Source organism: Pinus tabuliformis, chromosome 5_1 (assembly GCF_031772625.1).
Source record: "Pinus tabuliformis cultivar Carrire ecotype Pingquan chromosome 5_1, CPIR1, whole genome shotgun sequence".
Lineage (NCBI taxonomy): Eukaryota > Viridiplantae > Streptophyta > Pinopsida > Pinales > Pinaceae > Pinus > Pinus tabuliformis.
The window spans coordinates 870,385,234-870,408,168 of NC_142305.1; the positions used below are offsets into that span (position 1 = coordinate 870,385,234).

General features: G+C 36.6%; 1 protein-coding gene across 7 annotated transcripts in view; it reads left to right on the top strand.

Annotated features, from left to right (window-relative positions):
* Positions 1-13,763: 13,763 nt before the first annotated feature.
* The window catches only part of LOC149167594 (uncharacterized), a 355,654-nt gene continuing 346,482 nt past the window's right edge, over positions 13,764-22,935 (top strand). For all 7 annotated transcript variants that reach the window (XR_016260946.1, XR_016260945.1, XM_089433039.1 and 4 more), the window contains exon 1: positions 13,764-14,154. Coding sequence is in view for 5 of the 7 variants with exons in the window: in XM_089433039.1 (XP_089289165.1) it covers positions 13,900-14,154 (255 nt within the window). In the remaining 2 variants the exon portion in view is untranslated. The remainder of the gene's footprint in view (positions 14,155-22,935) is intronic.

The window sequence follows — 22,935 nt, forward strand, 5'->3', positions numbered from 1 at the left end:
TGGAGGAAATCTGAGATTTTTGTATGCAAAAAGAGTTGTAGTCGTACTGACAGACCTGTAATAGCTAGAAAACTACAATAAGGAGATGGCTAAGGCGAAGTGGTTGATCCTCGATGGAGTTCGAGATCATTTAGTCTCACACATAGTGGCTAAGAATACAACCAAAGAAACATGGGATGTTATCATATCACTCTACCAGAATGCTTCCAAGAATCAAAAGATGTTTCGGAAGGAGAAGCAGGAGCAGGAGCATGCAACAAATTCGACGGAGATCAACAATTTGTCTTCCAGCTTGGAGGATGAATTCACACTATATGCAATTATACCTTAAGGAGAGAGGTGGGAAAACATTCAGCTCTAAACCCTAGAGTTGTAGAGATTTGGACATGGTCCATGTTACACGTCATTTTGTCGCATTAGGCAAATGGCCACCAGTTTGGATCTTTCGCTATCCACAAATGTGTCCCAAGATCATTCCCCTACAAAGTTAGAATCTAAATCATCCCAAAGAAAGTGGAATTTCTTGATCCCATGGTACAAAACCTTGTTTTGGCTACCTGCACAGTTCCCTAGTTGATTTATGTGCATACATAGAGAAGACCATTAATATATGCGCATAAGTACACACTGTCTTACACTATGACCTGCGAACATGACTTAAAGCATGTAAAAATAAAAGAGTAAAGTTAAGAAGAATTGTTGGTAGCATCTATCCCAACCAACGATCTTCAAATAGGTGCCTATTCAATACTGAACCCTCCCATCATGGAGCAACTCCCCTTCCTTTGTGGAAACTCTATCCCACTATTAGTGGATCTCATACCTTGGAGAATGGATCAAAAACTTCCCATTATTGGCCTATAAAGCTACTACAAGTCTAAAAATTGGGGGAGGATTGTTGGAAATAGGTTTATGCTGTTGAGATTAAGTTGGAAGGCTATTCTTGCAAGGGAGAGGGTTGGAGATTGTAGAAGGGAATTGTAAAATCAAGGCTATATGGTTGTAAGGATTTTCTCCAGTTTATGAATATAAAAGCAATTATTCTTTCTCAATTACATCTTTATTGATTAATTTGTAGGATTCCTTGATCACCTACATAGATTTTGATTGCATATTGATCAGTTTATGATATATAATTGGTTAGTTAGTCCATTTATCTCTTTGGTTATATGTTGGATGCTTTGATCTCTTATTTGTCTCTGTTTATACAAATCTCTTTCAGGACATTATGGAGAAGCTGTCGGGAGAGACGAGAAGACATCTAGAGCATCGAGGAGTGAATGGTCAAAATCTTTGAAGGGGAATTCATATTTGATTTCGTTAAATCGATAAGAGGCCTCTATCATTGTATTTTCTTTCAGTCAATCAAAGTCTAGAGAAAGGTAGCAGTTCATGTTTGTTTGTTACTAGGATTCTTTGAAGTCTAGGGAGATCGCTCTTGTCTGCAAGAGGGATAAATCCACATAAAAAATTGGTGACTCCACTGGGGAATCGTTTCAATCTCCATTAGTTTTCCTTGTTTGACCTTTTCAACCTGCTGCACAAGCCTTCCTTGAGTGTATGGAAATTTTAGAAATTTGGATTTTTTGTTGGATTTGATATATATTTTTTTTTCCTGAATTTCCCCGCTATGCACACTTTTACTTTAGGCACAGTGCACATTTTTGTGCATTTTCCTTGTAGCAACAGAGCTTATTCGCACTGGTTTACTCCAGAGCCTATGCACATACCTGGAACTTTTGAAAAAATTTGTTATATACTCTTTACATCCAAACTTTTGGTTTTTCCCCGTTGTTTTAAACTGTTTGAACCTCGTGTGAATGATTGTTAGTTTGGATGAGTGTTATGAAGAGTCTTGCTTGTGATTGTCTTCTTTTTGCAAATTAGGGTAAGGTCTTATCCGATGAATGGTCAATTTATCAAAAGAGAGGTCTATTAGTCTTGTCTTGTTGACTGTTTATCTTTCTTCTGTCGATTACATCAGGTTTTGAGTCTAGTTTTCTCTTTTGCGAAATTTTGATTTGTGTGTCAAAATCAATGATTTGCAAGATTAGGCATTATTTGTGAAAAATACTTCTTGTACTAGTTTCGAAATGGAAAATCATTTTTCTTTCAGTTGCTAAAGTGTTCATGAACCATATTTTTGTTGATTGTTTTCATAACATTCCATTAAAGAAAATTAATTTTTAGTCATTAGTGGTTTCTTATTGCATTTTTCAAGTTTCTGAGTGATTGTATGAAAAGAGAGATTTCTTGTTTTCTTGTGTTATTGGGCAAAGTGAAAATTTGAAATTGTTTTCAATATTTGGGTGATTTGAAATTGCATATTTTCATTTTAAGAAAACAGTTATAGTGGGGTTTAGAGTTTTTGTTTTCATTTCGGTTGAAAAAGTGAAAGACTCTTTCCTTACTTTAAATATATTTTCATTGAAATAAAAATAGTATATCATCATTTTCGACTGCACTAGGATTGCGTCAAGTCATAATTTCATCAAGTTTCACATCCATTACCTTTGAGTAAACAACAACTATTAAAATCAACACTAATTAAAATCAATCTATAAAGTTTATTCTTAGGGATCTTTTCCACCTACAGTAGATTAGGTTGTAGGTATTTGGAATAGGAAAGGGAGTAAACCTTCCAAAGCTCCAAACAAACATTAGAATCTTGTGATAGGGAGATAAATCTAGTTATTTCAATTTTGCTTTGGGAAGCTCCCCTTACAAAGGAGTCAAGCAGGAGATCATATCAGAGTTGGTGAAGTGATCTATCAACTTTAATGGCTATAGTATAGTGATTTACACGTATTACAACGATGCCAAAAGGTACTTGGGGCCACTTGAAAGTAAATCTCCAATTAACCATGTTGATGAGCTTTCAAGGGGATTGAGATTTGTTACTCTGCCCTTGTGTGTACGTCTAATCTTCCACTGTCATCCCAGGTATAATTGTTGTAGTTGGTAACCTTAGTGACCATAATCCTAGGGCTATTACCCAAGATGACGACAGAGGGAAGGCCCTGTTGTACCTAGAATAGACGTTGACTAGACTCACTTGGAATTTTTGGAGGGTAATATTCGCTCGAGATGGCATAAGTGAAGTTACTTGCACCAGATTGTTTCATTAAGTAGGTTGTCGGCTTAACTAGTTCCACTCACTCTATCTACAACCACTTTTCACGTTGATTTTTGCGAAGTTGGATTTCATTACCAACTATTAATTTCGTTGTGAAAAGCTTGTTTGCATGGTTTGAATTCTTAGAATTTTTAGCGTGTGTTAAGTGTGTGCTTTTACTTTTTTAAAGACCTTAGTATTGGATGGTGAATATTGCTTGATTTTATGATAAATTTTCATCTTGGTTCACCAAGGAAGTCACGTAGAATGCAAGGTAAACCTCCTGAATACACACCTAATCAATTGGAAATGATAACAACTGAAAGGTCAAATTCAACACGATCAAAAGCCTTAGAAGATCTTGAAACATCAACATTTTTACAATCTGAGATAGTAGAAACTGAAGTGAATCCAACACAAGAAATAGAAATAGGGTTAGTTCATTCTCGCTCAGAGATTACCGAAGTAGTTCACACTAAATCTATTACTAGTGAAATTTCAGATATTGAACTAACTGAACCAGATGTAGAACAACCTGAGTTTGAAGATTCTCGACTTGAATCACCTTCAACTGTTATATATCTTATTCTCGAGCCATCTTCACCTCGAAGGAAGCTGATAATTACAATTGAATTATCTCCTGGGTTAATTAGCATTGAATATATTATTGAACAGAAAAAAAAACCTCATTCTCCATTTACCAATAGCAAAACTTTTGACCCAAGAGTTCCTTTCTCTCCTTTCCGACATGACCCTTGGTATTCTACCACTTTGAGTTATTTAGGTCAGAATTTGTCACTGCCACACATTGCTTTTTATTTGCTAGAAAGAACTATGTCAGAAATTCCTATTGGGAGCCAAGCCATTTATTCACCTATGTTTAGCAACTCCTCGAAATCACTGTTGTATGGTGGTCCATCAGTTCCTCCTGGATACCAGTCACTTACTAAGACTTTTTTCAGGAGTTGCTTCTCTCCCCAACCTTCTACTTGGTCATCCGGTTTATCTACATCTACTGTTCAGAGCATGAATTCCATGCCTGAAGCACTGATGGCATCAAACCAACAAATTCATTGTTTCTAGTAATTGAAGTAACCCCGACTGGTGTTTATTACCCGCCTGGGAGGCAACCACCTTATCCTCCACCTAGAGGACAAACTATTGTTGTGGATCAAACTTTTGCTGAAACTTATGGTCAAATACCTCAACTTGGTTTAGGTCAGCCTATTGTAAATCAAGCTTTACTTGGTATTCCTTATCCTGGGACACACACTATTTGGAATCCTGCTTTTACTCAACAGTATGGTCCAATTTCTCCACAAGTGCCACTTTATCAACTTATTCAGCCTACTGGACAAACTATTCCTCAAATACCTATTCCAAGTATTGTTGTACTTGTCCAGCAGCTTGTTCAGGGGATTATTCAAACAATTGTCCAACAACCTATCCAAGGAATTCCTCAAGTACCTATTCAACAACTGATTCAATGACTTGTTCAAAGTTCACCACAAACAATTATTCAAACACCTATTTCACAGTCGGTTCCAAGTTCTCCTCAGACACTTATTCTAGGAGTTGGTGAGCCCTGGTATTGCACCAGGAGTGCTGCAACTCCCAGATGCTCCTCAACTCTATTTATCAACCCAGGGTTCGTACAAACTTCGAGGTGACAGTGTTGTATACATAATAGATGGAATTCTACTCATGCCACCCTCAACTAGGTCATTTGATCATTAGGGTTCCAAGACCATTCTTCTACTGAATTAGGGGGAATTAACTACTGAAAGTGCAATTCAAAAGCTAGCCCTAGTGTAGAAAAAGTAAATGCTTCTCAAATCCAACTTGTAAAAGCTATCCACTTGTACATGCTATGAAAAAAACACAAGAGTTATGCTACCTACAGAAAGGAAACTACACTAATTGCAATCAACCATCTAGCTATCAAATTCACTTGAAAACAAAAGATTATTCTACCAACTCACAACTCAAGATTTCATGCATCATTTATCTAATTCACACTTGCATATTAAGTAATGTCCTAATTGCCAAATCTTGCAGTGAAATGGAGGGAATGGCCTAAGTGGTACCTCTGATCATGGAGTCCAAGCTAGGGGGTCAACCTACTCCTAAACTAAGCTACACTAACATTACAGGTCAAAACAAGGGAAAAACAGGCTGCTACAGGGAGCTGCTATATGATTCTTATTTTGCTACAGGAAGTCCTGAAATGTTACAGGAAATTTTTCGAGAGGGTTTGGAGGGTAAGGATGGTGGGATAAAGTGATGGCAAGATGGATGAAGGTTGTGGAGGATGGATGGAAGGTGACCAACACCCCTAGCCAAGCTCAACACTTCAGGAAGGCCAACTTTGGACATGGTTTCTCACGGTGACCAAAAAATAAAGATCAAGACAATGGTTGGGAGTCATCAAAAGAGAGTGGAGGATTCCTAGATGGAGATGGTGAAAAGGTCCCTTTCCTGTAAGTCCAACAGTCCCGCAACATCACATGCACCTGTTCTTCTTTTAATTTGCAAAATATTATAACTAATGGTGGGAAAGATGAGTTGAATTTGGAAACTATATAACTGATGCTAAAAACCCTAATCCATGCAATGAATTAAATTCTAAGCTACAACAATCATATGTGAAACAAGATAATTAGTGTAGATAATTTTCCAAGAAATCATCACATAGTGTTTTTGGGCTGTGAGTGTGGATTCCTCTAGTCAGGCTCCCATGAGAGAGATGAGATAGAGGCACAATCACAAGCTTTTTGAGGAATTATATTCTACTAAAATGCAACAACTAATAAACATTCTAAGCTAAAGAAGAATATCAATACACAAGAGGGACCTAAGCTACTGGGGTTGGGCCCAAACCCAAGAACCTCAACCCTCTGAACTAACTCAATGATGGATCAATAAGAAAATTCTCATTAGCATTGTAGAAATGTCAAATACATCACATAATAAGTCAAAATAGCAGTCACAAGTGCTTGATCTCAATAGCTTCTTAGTCGCAACCAAAATTTGAATCATAATTAGTTCCTTGGCATGTTTATTTATACAAAAGGGTAGCTACCAACAACTCCCTATAAAATAGAGGTGTTTATCTCCCAAAACTCGAGAAAGGTAGATTTAGATCTTCATTTAACTGCACTGGCTTGGCTACCAATAACCTTGTCCTGCTTGGCTACCAATGACTCTGAGTTGACGAGAGACAAAGTGGTGATATCGATTGATTGAATGAGTTAATGAGGTAGACAACCTCCTAGAATCTCTCCCTACTATCTACTTCGAGCTCTTGCATTGAAATTATCTCAAAATTGTCCCGATTCCTGCATTTAAACCATGTTAGGCCACATGACATAGCAACACATATTTTATCCTCCTCGCTAAGCATAATATAACAAAATTTGTAAATAAATGTGAGAAAGAGATAATTCTAAAGCCGAAGGATGGAGTTATGACCCTTGTGATATACCTATTGATGAGCCTCATCAAGAGTATCACAAATGACCATTCAAGTTACTCCTCAAATATATGTTCCTTAGACTACTCCAGAAATCCCGCAGGCTTCTGCTTATCAAACTATTCCTACCGTCCAATCTATACCACAAATTTCTATTGACCAACCCATTGTTGGGACAATGCGAACATCTTTTCAAGGTCAAGATTACCAGGTTCCACCTTTTCAAGGACAAGTTTTTCAAAGTCCACCTTTCCAAAACCCATCTTTTCAAGGTCAATTTATTCAAAGTCAACATGTTCAAGGTCAACCTTTGCAAGTTCAACCTGTACAGGGGCAATATTACTTAGGTCAAATGGTTCAAGCTCAACCTTTTCATAGTCAACTGTACCGTAGTCATACTTATCAAGTCCCTGTTCAACCTCAATCTGGTATGGTTCACCCTGGTTACCTTGGTGGAATTCCAATTCCAACTTCACAGGCTATTCCAAGATATCCTGGGTATCCTCCTCTAGGGATTGGTCTTAACCCGTAAGGTTAGCAATCTTTACCGCAACACCCCAATCGACAGTTACCGTTTATTACAACCCTAGGTTTACCGTTTAAGAAAATGGTCGAAAGCTTTGAAGGTGACTTCATCAATCATTTTGTTAAATAGGTAAGAGGACCATATCAATGTAATTTCTTTTAGTCAATCAGAGTCTAGAGAAAGGTAGCAGTTCCTGTTTGTTTGTTACTAGGGTTCTTTGAAGCCTAAGGATATTGCTCTTGTCCGCAAGAGGGATAATTCCACATAACAGTCCAAGGAGGACTGCATCAGATAAATGTTTCTTCTTGGATCATTATCCTTTCTACAGGGGCCCACTTTATTCAGTAGCATGTGGATTAGTGTTAGATGACACAAGTCAGATATTGAGGGACAAATTTAGTATTGGTTGCAATCAAATGTTGAGGGGCGCAAAGCATTTGCAACGTAGACAATAACTTAGTGGATAGGGCAGAGACTGTTAATAATCAAATTCTTAGGAGACAAATGCAATTCATGAGACACAATCGATTCAGAGTTCTCAGTTGTAGTAGTTGCAACAACGACAACATCAACATGAGATCAGTTGTAGCGCAATGTAGAGTTGGTAGCAATACAGATCGTATAGTGCAATGCCAGCAGCAGTGCAAATGCAGGGTGGTTCAGCTTAGAGTGGCAGATGAATAAGAGTTGTGCAATGGCTTGGTGGGAAGTGGCAGGTTGTCCTAGTTGTCAAACATCAACAATGTGTATGGGAGGATGTTATGAGATAGTAGAACACCTTCCTCGCTAAGAGGGAGCATTAGTTTTTGTAGCATTGGACAAGTGTTCTAGTCTCAACTTTGGTCAGAGAGGCTAAGAAACACAGGAGCTCCTGAACCCAGAAAAAATTTCAGGAGAAAACACCTAGAGATGGCTCAATTAATTTAATTAGTCAATAATTATATATTTCCTAAGTCTAACTTAGGAAAAGTAATTAATTATCAACAATTAATTGAAAAAGGTGAGAATTCTCTAGAAACTCACATGGATCGACTTAGAGATGATCCGAGCTGTTGTTGGAGATTTAATCATGGTCGTTGGTGAGACAATGAGAGATTATAAGAGCAAGTCAATGGGGTTGAGGAGGATACACTGGGAGAGCGAGTTTCCTCGACAAATAGATCTATCTAGCAGCAGCAACTGAGCAGGGAAGAGGAGTTCGAGCTAGAAGGGAAGTAGAGTCAATGAGAGATAGAGACAATGATTATGGAGGAGATTCCAGTTCCAGAGAGGAAGTAACAAGTGTCAGAAGTATTCCATAGTGAGGTTGCGCAATAAGTTCAATGAGCAATTCGATTTAGCTGAGAGGAAGGTCAATTTAGCTTCTAGAGGCCGTGAAAATTTTCTAGAGGGTCAGAGAGTCACTTCCAGCAGCAAAGATAGGCAAGATAACTTGATCAGAGGCTGAATTGAGCCACACGTGTGAGGATTTGCGCAGAGGGCTTGCGCAAGGGTTTAGACAACTATAATTTTTTAGCAAAGCAGTGCTGGAATTGCTTGTGGAGTAAGAATTTTCTCTCTAATATTTTTGTAGGATATTTGCTGATTCAATAGCCAGTTGGGCATCCATAGATTGTACTTAGATTATTTCACTATTGCATAATAATAAAACCCTCACCTGTTGCACCAGTTTTCCAAAGTTGGGTTTTTTGTGGGGACAATTATCCAAAAATAACTGTGTCAAAATTTATTTTGTGTGTGCTCTACTTTTCTTAGTTCCAGATTTATTTCTGCAACTTACTTATTTTGGTGAAAATGTAGTTGTGATTTTATTCGTTATTTGCAGTAGCAAATAAACTGCACTTAATTTTAATTAATTAGAAGAATAATTTCCAATTGCTGCAATAGAGATTAAAACATTTCACAACAACTATCTTCTAATTTTTCATATGGACTTTTAAATGCACGACAACCTATTCTACCACACTTAAAACATTTAAATTGTAGCTCACCTTTATATTTTCCAAATCCTCTTTTAAGCTTTCTCACAAATTGAGCTTCTTCTTCGTTTGCTTTAGATTTGGAAAGATTATGGTCCTTGTGTCCTTTTGTTTTCTTCAATGCTTTGAAGGTTGCTTCCTTTAATCCCGACTTCTCTTTTCCTATTCTCATCTCATATGCAGTGAGGATTCCATGCAGTTCATCCATGTTCATATTTTCCAATTCTTTCATTTCTTCAATAACTAGAACCTTTGGATTAAATATGACTGGAAGAGACCTCAAGACTATCTAAACCATTAATGGTTCTTCAATATTTTCACCTAATCCTCTCATAGTGTTCACAACTTCATCTACTTGAAGGGAAAAACCTGCAATGGCTTCTCCTCCATTCATATTTAAACTTTCAAATTTCATTCTACGAGTTTGAAGTTTATCACTCTTTACTTTTTCATCTCCTTCATAGTTGCTTTGAAGCCTGTTCCAAATTTCTTTAGTAGAGTCACAATGCATTATCTTGACAAATACAGAATCAACAAGACCACTCAGAATGGAATTCATTGTTTTGGAATTATTTACAAAGGCCTTCTTCTCATTTGCATTTGTTGTAGGAATTGTTGGAACTTTATAGCCATCTATCATAAAATTCCACACATCAGCACTAAAAGACATTAGATATGTCTTCACTCTTATCTTCCAGAAAGTATAATTTCTTCTATCAAAGAGCATGGATTTGTTTGAGAAGGAACTATCCTTGCTAGCCATTTATCCCTCTAAGGTTTACCTTCCAGAGGTTAGACTACTTTTGCAAGAACCTGCTTTAATACTAATTGTTGGATTCACAATTATACTAAGTGGGGGGGGAATTAATATAATAACAATTTTTACTTATTTAAAGTCAATTAGATATCATAAAACATTAATCTCATAAATTAAACAAGTAACACAAGGTATATATGGAAACCCTTACAGGAGAAAACCACAAAACTTCATTATATGAAATATCTTGCAGGCACCAACCTATAGGAGACATTAATCTCCTCTGTCTTTTTTTGGCACCAACCTATAGGAGACACCAATCCCCTTAACTACTTTGTAGGCATCGAACTACAAGAGACACAAATCCCCTCTCTTGCTTATGTTGCTTTGTAAGTACCAATATACTTCATTAAGTGTACTTACTTCTTTACAATGTTTGTTAGCTTCTTCTTCTTTCACCAAGTCTACTTGTTGCTTCTGCCTTCACTAGGTCTTTTAGTTGCTTCTGCCTTTACTAGGTCTACCCACTATTTTTTCCTTCATCAAGTCTACATCTCCCAAAGCTTGTTTCTTTTGGCTTCTTCCCAAGAATGATTTTGCACATATCCAATTTTGAAAATTTGATTCTGAAATTTCTACGATAGGTACCTAGAGATCTCTTCTTTGTTTCGTCCAAATTTCATAGTTTGAAACATCTTAGAAATAAAGTTACATAAAAAATGTCAAGTTGACCTATTTAAAGCATGTTTTAGAAGTATTCGAGAACACTAACTTCCTCATATCATATTTCCATAATTATAGCAAAACAAGGTCCGAACTTGTACCTTGAGATCTGTTCTTTATCTCATCCAAATTTAACAGTCTGAAACATCTCATTAAGAAAGTTATGTCAAAAATGACAAGTTGACCTATTTGAAGCATGTTTTAGGAGCATTTAGGAACACTAAATTCCTCATATCATATCTTTGAAATTATAAAAAATAAAGGTTTGGAATTTTTATCACAAGTACCTTGAGACCTCTTCACCGTCTCCCTCAAATTTTAGATTCTAAAACATCACACAAATAAAGATATAGCGAAAATACCAAGTTGACATTTTTGAATCAAATTTTAGGAGCATTCAAGAAGTATAATTCCTTTAACACACATCTCTGAAATTATAGTGAACCAAGGTCTGTAATTTGAATCATAGGTAAATGATGATTGTCTATCTGCATCCTCCAAATTTCACAGTCTGAAACATCCCATAAAAAAATTTATAGCGAAAATTCCAAACTAACTTGTTTGAAGAAGATTTTAAGAGCATTTAGGAAGCCTAACTTTCTTAGAGCATATCTCCGAAATTATAGTGCACTATAGGCTAAAATTTGAACCATAGTTACATGATAATATTCTATTTGTATCCTTCAATTTTCACTATTCGAAACATCCCAGAAGAAAAGTTATAGTGAAATTGCATAGATGACCCGTTCACCTCATAAATCACATTTTTGCTTTCGCCTTTAGACTCCAAGAATCACCCCAAAAATTATTCCTCAACTTCTTTTTTGCGACCTTATATCTCTTCTTTGATGAATTAGTGTTAAAATGAGCTCATATGCCCTTTATTTATAATGTTTGTATGTTCAATTATGCGGTTGACTTGTAAAAATGGTTACCTCTACCTGCTTGTATTTTCGTTGGATTATCCCGACAAAATCTTTCATATCTACTCATTCCTATGGAATTATAGGGATTCCCATATACCTTCGGCAATGTCTAGGAACAAGATTTTCAACCACATATCCTATGCTCCCATTTGAGCTAGGTAATTGGAGTAAAAGTGCCTTCAAATATAGGGTATATAAACGGGGCATCAAAAGCCCAAAAACAATATTTCAACAATCTTCATTTTCCAATATTTATGTTGGACATAAGTAGTCTCCCCCTATCTTTAACATCAATGGCAACAATGTTCCCAACAAAGATACCTAGAGTAATCAACAAGATTGTCAGTGGAGGCAACTCTCTACCACATTGTTAATGAGTAGAATGAAAAATTAAAGATGGCTTATAGAAAGAGGGGAAACAAGGATTCTTTTCTATACAAATTAAGCCATAGGATAATTGGAAATGGGTAATTCGAAGACCACAATTGAAAGAAAGTGAGTAACATCGAAGTGAAATGATTCCAATGAAGGAGCCATAGAGTAATTGGGAACCATAAAACCAAAATTCAAAGGAATCTGGGTGGGGAAAAGTAGAACGACTCTGATAAACCCAACAAATCATAAATTGATGAGGTAAAAATAAAACAATGGTCCAATATGATGACAATCAGAAATCCAAATTGCAAGATGCTCCAGTAACAAAACCAATCTCAAGGAAAATAGCTTTAAAGTGACCAAACAAAGTGAGAGAGAACATAGAAAGAGGAAAGAGGGGGTCCACGGTTGCTTAGTCCTGCCAGTAATCAAGAGAGGCATCCAAAACACTAGTAAATGAAACTAGTTATTGTTACATGAACATCAAATGAGGAGAATGAACAAAATAACTAGAAGAAACTACCCATTACAAGATCTAGAGAAATCCCACCTTTGCTAATCACAACGATGAGAAACTAAATAAATAAGAGATTGGAGTACAACATGGATATTGTACATCCCGCACAATGAAATGGAGTTGTAGAAGTATAGAAGACAAATGATGTGAAATTAAAAATTATTTGTTTAGAAGGCTCAAATGAATGAAATATTAAAAATGGGTTAGGCTTAAATTAGATTTTGTACTAAATTAACAAAACTAGTTATATATATATATATATGGTAAAGGGACCTTTTGTTCCCCACAAGATGTGCAAATAACTCTATGGTAACGAGGAAACCTTTGCTAATTTATCAACCCTACCATTAAATTTCTAAAAAAAAAAATGTGATAAAATTTGATTTTTCAAAGTTCAAAGTCTCTTGTTGTACTCTGATTATATTTCAATCAACGGACAAGTGCGTGATCTCCTTGTAATCTTGTATTACTTCAATGATGATCTTTGAGTTTTCGAGAACATTTACTTTTTTATCTATCACATACTTGCTAATCATAGCTCCTTATAAAAACTAAATATTCAACTTAGTTGTTAATGTGTATCCCGATACTCAAGAAAACATCATGTTTCTTTGCTCCTTCCAAATTAAATAAAATTCATCCAACTTCTAGCACTACAACCACTGTATATAAAATTTAAGTAATTTTGTTAGGTTTTTAAGACTTTAATAATTTTATATATACATAACTATTATATATATATATATATATAACCAATTTAAATATTGAAAAAAAATATTTAACTTAGTATAACATTAGATTACAAATTTAAATATTGAGAAAAAAATATTTAATTTAGTATAATTTTAAATAATTATTAATATAAAATAAATTTTTATATATATATATATAAAAAAGATGAAGTCATATGTCTTTCTAACTTAATATAACTAATTTCTAATTTAATAAATTAAATTAATCTATTTTTATGTTTCTGGGCTAACTAACAGTGAAATTTAGTCGTTGCCTGGTCAAGAATTATAGTCGTTGGAGGTTTGATAGGTTGATCTGATTCTTCAACTTGCCCTGACGATGAACCACACTGGTTGGTTCGAAACTCATCGACAAATGAAATATCATGTGATTTACGCCCAAAAATTTATTATAAACTTAATATGAATCACCAAAACCTCAATTCAACAATAAAATAAAATTTTAATGAAATATTAAATTAATATTACCAAATAGAAAATAATTTCATTTATTAATATAATATAACAAAATTTACGTAATCTTGAATTATTTATTAAATTTCACATTACCGAACAGAAAATTTACAATGTAGAAGATTTGATCCTTCTGATAAAATAAAATAACAATATTTACAATCTTGTGATATGCTGTGAGGCCTTTACCTTCCGTCCTACGGCGCGAGATAGATATTCAAAATTTTATGAATGGGGTTGGGCAAATGAGAGCGGTGTGACCGTAGATTGTGCAAAATGGTTGTTGTGTTCAATAATAAATGTTATGAGACTGCCGCCTGCACATTTTGATCAAGGCAACACATCAGCAATGGCGACTCAGCTGGCTGGTTGGAGTGCACTGCCATGCTCATGCCCAACCCCACCAACAATACACGGAAATAATATTAAGAGGAGCAGAGGAGGATGGCGAGGAAGGCTAGTAAGTGTGAAGGCGGGAGAGGGTGGACGGCAAACAAAGAAATTGCTATGTCTGAGTAATGGCCACGGAGAGGACGAGGTAGCTGTTTCAGTTTTGAAGGTAATGTATGCCACCTGCTCCGAATTCTGCAACGCCATAAGTTCATGTACAAAATCTGTGTGTATGGTGATAAAGTCAAAATGGATTGCGTTTTCTTTGATGGCTTCCGCAATATTGCATGGTCAAAATTCCTCAGTGGCAGTGGACAGGTTTAACCTTTCAGCCATGCTCATGAAATCCTTGCTTTCTTCAGTAATGTTCCCATACTCTGTCCTCCTACTTGGAATGTAATTGAGGTCGTTTTATGCTTCTCATGCCTTTGTTTTACTCTCATCAAAGCCTTCTTCATCTACTTTATGTGTTAATTTGTGATGGATTTAACCTACTTTTTTTTATAGTTTTACCAGAAGGATATTGAAATTTTCTTTGCATTTACTAGAACATAAGTCTACAAAAATAATTACTTTAGGCAGTTTGCAATATATAGTTGAAGAGACATACCAATTATTCATCCAACCAAAACCAGGCGCATAATAAATAACATAGGACTTTCCCACACAGTTATGCACCTTCACATATACACTACACATTTTATCTTGAAAAGTACTCGAAAACGGTAGGATAGTATATAATGCTCTATTATATCTGTTATAAGTTTCTGATGTTTTCTTTGTTGGAATCAAAATATGTAAACTCTCTACATTTCTGGGTGTTCCAGGGGTTTTTCATAGTGCTGAATTTATACATGCAGTAAAAAACCGACTTTAAACAACAAATATCAAGATTGACCAATTTTTTTCATAAATTCTAGCCAAAAACTCCAAAATATATAATGTTTAAACAATGATATATATAATCACCGATGAAGAGAATTATGATGAATAGGTTAGTGCCGATGGCTACCATGTTTTTTTTACCTGGTGGTGAAAATTCATGTGGTCATCCCAATTACTACCCATGTATTACAAAATCAATGGTTTCAAGAAGGAAAGCTTAGGGGAACTCTCAAAGAACAATGCCTATTCCATGTCATTGTCCATATTCCAAGTTATTTCTCTATTAAGGTGGTGATCCCACTTGGCACTTGAATTTAAAACGCCCATTGAAGTTTTGAACAATAAATTCAAAGTATATGAGACCTATTGAATGATACCTTCGAAGTTGGGCATCCTAAAATTCGATAGCCTAGCATAGCTGAGCATATATTCGATATCTTATCTCGTGATGATGGATCTGTTAAGTATTGTGAAAGATCTAAGAGAGTCCCTGTGATTTAATGCTTTTATCTATGTTGCACTGTTTTTTGGACGGGGAACAACGGGGATGGGGGACGTGTTGTTAGGATGGCTTGTTTTTATCTATTTTGAACTGTTTTCGGGACAGGGACGGGGACGGGGACGTGTTGTCAGGATGGCTAGAGCTTTTTCTCAAAATTTTTAGGGGATGACAGGTTGGGGATGACAATTATAATAATAATAAAGATAAAATCTTAAAGTTTCAAAATTTATTATAAATATTTGTAGTTGCTTCAAGTTTGTAAGTATGACAAACTATATGATATGGTATTATGCATAGCCCTTATATTTGTCAATTTTGAAAAAGCTCTAGCAATTTAAAAAAGGCTTGAGTGACATTCCATTATTTGCCATTAGATATGACTAAAATGCAATTTAGCTTTAGGAAACTCAAATGTAACTATTTTCAATTTGCAATAAGGTTAAAGTGCTAAATGGTAAATGCATAGAAGATGCACCCACTGTCACTTTAGTGCACTCTTCTCTCACTTTAAGCCAACTTGCCTTATACAATGGTAAGCTGCTGCTCCTTTGCTACTTAGCGAATGAGAAATGCCGATTTCCTCGGCAAGCAATCACTGAGGAAGTATTCCCTCACTATGCAATTTGCTTCGTTCTTCAGACGAATTTTCTGCCCAACACTCATCTTGCAGAAAACTGCGTCCCTCGCTCTGCGTGGCTCTGTGTAGCTCCCTTTGCCTTGGCAAGTTTTCGATCTGGCAATCTTACCTTTCTGTCGACTCACTCAGAGAGAGACACCCACGAAAATATATCCCTCCTGGCTAGAACTGCGCTATCTCTCAGGGGATTCGAACTATTGCTTGCTGCAGCAAGTTGACCCTTTCTTCAGCGCTAGATTTGCTCTTCCCTGTTTCACATCAAACGCTTTGATACCATGTGAAAATTCCTAGAATCTAATAGTCCTAGGAATCCTAATGCAACCAGCTGAACCTACTTCTCCTAGATTGTAAATTATGTTACAAACTTATTTAAGATTTCTTCATGAAATATCGAAGCAAATTACTGAAGCAACCTACACCAGTTTAAATATGATTCTGAAACATAGAAACTGAGCAAGGAAGATAGAAACACATAGAACACAGTTATTTTTGGACAATAGTCCCCGGAAAAACCCAATGCGGGAAAACTGATGCAGCAGCTCTGAGGGTTTATTATTATTAAGCAGTAGCAAAATTTGAATACATCACTGAATACCTCACAGGGTTATTCAGTTACAAAGAGAAATACTGGCAGAAGCTTTGTGAGTTTTACCTCACACAATCACTGAGAAATCTTGGCTGATCCAGCCCCAAACTGATTGCCCCTCGACTTTTCTGGCTGCCTTTGCGCAGTGTCTGCGTCAGCCCAGCGTCAAGCTCTCTGGGTGCTGCATCACTTCTTTGGCTGGTCGATCTGCTGCTTAGGAAATTCGATTTCTGCCTCTCGGTCTCACACCCCGGAACCCATCTTCTGAAAATCGAATTCCTCTGCAAATTTTGAACTCCTCTCTCTCCCTCTGCGCTGTTTCTGTGTGGCCCTTTTGGCCCTACGTCAGCCTCTGCGTCAAGGCTTTTGGATCACATACTGCCTCTCTCTGCTGATGTATCTCGGGCTAAGAATCTCACTCCAGAAGCTGCTATCCCTGCCCCTCAATTGCAAGAGATTTCCTTAATCGATTTTTCCTCCTGAGAACTTCTCACTTCAGAAAATCGATTTTCTCTATCTCTCTGTGTGTTTTCCAAATGACCCTCAAGCCCCTTCTTATATCTTCCTGTTGGACAACCAATGACCTAGATTAAATCATAATCAAAGGCTCAGATCGTTTTGGCTTGATTTGTGGCTTTTTCTAGAAGTTTCACCCCTGATTAGATTAATATCCATTAATATTTTAATTTTCCTAAGTTTAGAGTTAGGAACCCCATTAAAAATATTAATTATTTTAATAAAATCACTTATGAGTGGAATTTCTCAAAACGCTTTTTGGGTTCTTTGGAATACTTGTGCCCAAGCCTCCCTGCAAAATTTGAGGCTTAAAGCACATCCGATGCTACCCCAAATCAACAATAACCCTATGTCTTTCCAGGTTGAGATTGAGATCCCTGATGTGATCGCATGGTCGAGATGTGATCCCTTGTGTGTTTGGATATCCTATTGCTCGATATGGGGTTCTAGATGTATAAATCCCCCATGAGATTCCGGGTTGAGATGTGCTCCCCAATGTGGTTCCAGGTTGAGATGTACTCCTTGATGATATGCTCTCTGATGATGATATTTCGGGTAGCAGCCCGTTGGCAGAGATTCCAGGTAGCAGCCTGATGGATAGACGGTGGTAGCTTAAGCTCCCCTCCGGTAGCAAATTCTTGTTCTTCTAGATTCGAGAATGTTCAACATACGAGCATGAACAATCAAGAGACAAGCAGGAATAAGCAAGGATAGATTGAGATGATTTGTGATGATGAGATACTTGAGGTGGTCATGGCAGGATGACTACATGACAAAGATGATTTGTGATGATATGTGATGACACTTGAAGATTCTAGAATGGCATATTGCTCGATGGACAAATATTGGTAGATGGAATTTTCCCTAGTTGAGAGGGAGTGTTAATTTTTGCAACTGCGGTCAAATTCCACCTTGGACAACTCAGATGAATGAGATGATGATTGCATTAGATTCCTTTTTTCGAGAGGACCAAAATCGACCTAAAGATCACCCAATTTGGTAAAGTGGAAGTTGAGTTTTGAATTATTTTATTCATACGTGTATTATGGAATGGGTCGGCCCTAGACACATGTGTAACTGCTTAGGACGGCCTCAACCCGAAGTGGACCCTCATGAAAGCCTATAAATAGAAGGGACCTCAAGTTCATTTAGACATATTGATCAAGCCATTTTCTCTTCTCTTATTGTCTTGGTTCGCACAAGTCTGTCAAATGAAGGTTCGCATAAGGGTCCGCAATCTCAAGGTCGAAGCTCGCACTGATCTAGGGTTTTCTAGTTCCTGGACGTTGGCACAAAACTGGTCATTTTAGTCCCTGGACACTGGCACAGAGTGGTCCTGACAGCGTCTAGGGAGCCTTGGACGTTGACACAGTGAGTTATGGGAGCGTCTAGGGCTTGAGGGTCAGGTCGAGCTATATTAGTCCCCGGACGCTTGCACAAAGTGGTCTTGAGAGTGTCCGGGCCGCCATAGACGCTCACGTAGCAGCCTTATGAGAGCATCCAGGGCTTGAAGTAGGTCTGGGTATGTTTGACCTTGGACGTCCTCATCCAGTTCACTTGGGAGCGTCTAGATCTATTTTGGACGTAGTCATCTAGTTATGTAGAGAGCGTCCAAATTTGCTATAGACGCTCGCACAACTCCTCCTCCCTGCGTTCGAGACTCATGGATGAGATTTCCGTATTCCGTAGATTCCGCTCAATGACAACAGTGTTCAGTAGTATCCAACAATTGTCTACAACCAATGGCAACATATTACAATCATCAGAATCAGGGTTTTGTTTTGAGGCATGATTAGATCTGTTTCATGGATATCATAGTTATTTTGTTGCATAGATAAAATTATGGATCATTGTACTCTCTTTTGCTGAATCATTTGATGACGATTTAAGAAGAAGAAGATTTGCAAGGGTTTTGCCCTGGTCTCAAACCAACCCTGGTGTCTCTTTGTGTGTGCATGATTTTCTTCTATTGTTCCTTTATGTTTCACTGCATTGATGATGATGATGATGTTGTTCTTTCTATATAATTACATATGTTGATGAATAATGGTGTAGATCTGAATAATGTAATGATGATATGGGGTGAACTTAATGTATTAATGAAGAAATGCAATGATCAAAGAAAAGAACAATGTATCCCTATGAAAAATTAACATTGTATCATTATAAAAACCGACTAGGAGGAGAGCACACTAGAGAGGTCGAAGATGGGTTGTACGATTGCTTGGAGCGCATGGTCCCTTAGCATTCCAACCAGTTGGAAATACATAAACAACTTAGTCTTTTCAATAAGGCTACAGGCACCTTGGCAAAGATGGCAAGAGATGTGTATCAACTAGGTAAGTAATTCTAATTTGTTTTCTTTTAAACTTCAATTGTTTACAATTCAAATTGTAAATACTTGTTTTTTTAGTCAAACTTAGAATCTAAATTGTTGTACAATGAAGTAATAAACTAATTAATGCCTTTGTCTTTGCAACACATTGGTGGGAGTCATTTGGCAGCCAATTTCCTCAATTGCAAAAGTTTGCAGTCAGAGTCCTCGGCAAAACTTGTAGTGCTTCTCGTTGTGGGCGCAATTGGTCTGTTTTTGAGTGGATACACACGAAGAAGACAAATTGTTTGGAACAATAACGGTTAAATGAAGCCATCTTCGTGCAATACAACCTTCGACTAAGGCGCAACTAGTTGATGAACAAAAGACTTGATATAGATCCCATTGTGTTGGGCGATATTGATCCAACATCAGAATGGGTGGAGGAGACTCAACCAACTGAATTTGATGCTGATTTTGATATTGATGCGATGGAGTTAGGGAGGGTTGATCCCAATGCAAATCTGGTAGTGCCAATGGAACCAGAACCAATAGTTGAATCAAGCAAAGGAAAAAACCAATGGAAGGCACTAGCTTTGCAACTCGACCAACTCGTGCTTCCATTAGGTCTAGTTTTGCTGCTGTTACTACTACTACTAAGGTTGTAGAGGAGTCTGACGAGTCCTTGGACTTTGAATCAGATGATGTTTATGTAGCTCTTATTGATCATCTCATGTCTAGTAGTAGTGATGAGTTTGAACATGATGAGGAGTGATCATGTTAATCACTGACATGTAGAATTGTAATAGGCCAGTGGCCCCATAGCTTGTATCATTGTTTTTGGACTATAGAGGCCATTTAGAGCCTCATTGATTATGTATTTTGTTGCTGATATGTATTACACTTGGTGCCATTTTGATATATTCACTTTACGTGGTATATAGATGAACAAACTTTGCATGTTTTATCTCTATTAGTTTGGAATCATGGTTTTAAGTCTTAAAAATAGTTTTTTCATTAAAATTAATTATTTCATATATATTTTTTAAAGACTGGTTCATTGATATCTGACCAGTATGGTTTTTTTGGTTTCGGTTCACAAACTGGTTTGATAGGTGGACTGGATCGGTCACGATTACGATTTTAAATACTATGGGTTAAACTGGAGTCTAAAGTAGGGACAAAGTTACAATAATTTTTGATGGTCATTAGCAAATGAAACCTCGACGTTAGCCCTAGAAAAAGGTTGAAAATGCATGAAAAACTTAATTTTTACTTCTCTAATGCACTTTGACACAATATCTAACCCTAGGGCATACATCAATGAGCCATTAATTATTGAAAAATAAAGTTTTACAAATGATTTTTATATTTTAAAATAATGCCATGAGAGATGGACTAGTGCTTTCTCAATCTAGGGCATATGGAGTCTAGGATACAAACAATTCTACAGTTTCCTTGGAGTTATACTAAATCCAAACAAACTAGGGCAAATAAATTAATTTACTCTAGGGTTTGAGATTTTGGTTCTTAATTTTTTGGATGATTAAGGGAAAGAAAAATCTAGTTCTATTTCTCAAATACTTGGAAGAAGGGTTTAACTCAACAAAGGACAATGGAGCAAATCCCAAATAAGTTAACTTAGGACATGAACATTCATCCCACATAACATAGTACCAAGATAAAGTAAATAAACTGAATTACTTAACCGTGCATCATCCAAGATTCACAATAAGCATCCATGGAAAGTGATCGCATCACATCCCATTTCCACCCAAAAGAGGTTGCTCAATTAGGTCTCCGTAGCACATAAGAGACAAGAATCACTAATCAAGAGAATGTATGATCCATGTTTGACCATGAACAATGAGGTAAATCACTCCCCTATTTATACTAGGGTAATCAAGCAATTAACTCATAACTAGGCTAAAAGCCCTAAAAAAATACTAGATTCGAGATACAAAGTGGATAGATCATTAAGTTGAGCCCCAAATATAGCCTCTACAAAGAAATAACGTAAAAAATAGCCTTAAATAGCCCACATGTGTGAGTAGAGAAGCGTCCAGGTGTGATGTCATCATTACAAGGTATGTCTATCCATGAAAATGTGCAACAAATAGGTCAAGGGGTTTATCTCATCCTATAAATCATGTCTCTCCATCTAAAGGAGGTGCTTCATCATCAAAATAGCCCTCTTTAGTCCTATGTCATCCTCCAATTGCTCACATCATCATCAAACATAGTGCCAAGGTGATGTTATCAAACTAGGGCATGAAACCATTAAGGGTCGTCATTATCATAAATCACCATCAATAGAAGAGCAATGCCCATCAAGAAGGTACAATGCCAGCCTAGGGATGTCTTGTCATCCCTTAGGGATGCACTTGCTCTCTAAGATAACGTCCTAGCCTCAAAGGTTAATGTCCAAGGCCCCAAAGCTTGGGGAGGGTCATATTATATGTGCCAATTCCTCATCAAGGTCAATGATCCTCAAAAGGTGTCCCAATGTCCTCCATCAAATGCTCTGTGTCATCAAGGAAAGTGGTTTAACTTCTGCTATCAAGTGCTAGTGTAATGAACAAAGTTCGTGCACACATAAATTTAAAAAAAATATGGAATATGAGAGTATCTATCATAGGACATATACTATTTATATATTAATGCTTAAATGTACAATTGATATGGTTGGTTACAAATGACAACCCTTCTTTATGTAACTAGGCAAGTGCCCTTCCACAAACAATCGTGACCTTTGAGACATGCCTTTTCATAATTATTAATTATTAATTAAATATTATTCACTTTTATTTATGCATATTTATGTTCATAACATTGCCTTCCCCTTTAGAGAAGCTTTATCCTCAAAACTTATTGATGAAAAGGCCTGACACCTTTTTCTGTGTTGTAATGTCTTCTCATCTTCTCAATTCTCAGAACTGTCATCTACAATGACACAAGATGGTATGAACTGTTGAATGTCATACAAAATTGTCATATTGTGAAATGATCTAACCATCCCAAATCAATCTTCTATGCAATGTTGCACTTATAGCCCTTCCAAGATGAAATATTATCACGAGACTTGATGGTACCGACATCAGTATTCTTCAAAGGGTATGTTGATTGTTTTCCTTTTGATTGAATCTAATGCACTGACTGATTAATGTAATTGCTCTCGTGATTAGGATGTCGATAAGGAGTTCTTATGATCTATTTTCCTTTTAATGTACTTATAACATTCTCTTGATTTATTTTTGGCATATGATCTTCATTGCGTAATAGTGTTGCTGGTTTGATTCCTCACCTAGAATTCCCGTTATCTCAATTGCTGCATTTGAGTATGTTTTCATTTCAATTAGACTGGAATGTTTTTGAATCGTGATACTAATTGGATCAATGTTTGTTTCTTTTAAGTTTTTCTTCAATTTGGACTATTACGTTTGAAGGCTTCAATTGCTTCTTTTGTGATAAGTTCTTCTAATTTGTTCTCCAATATTTTTTTTATCATTT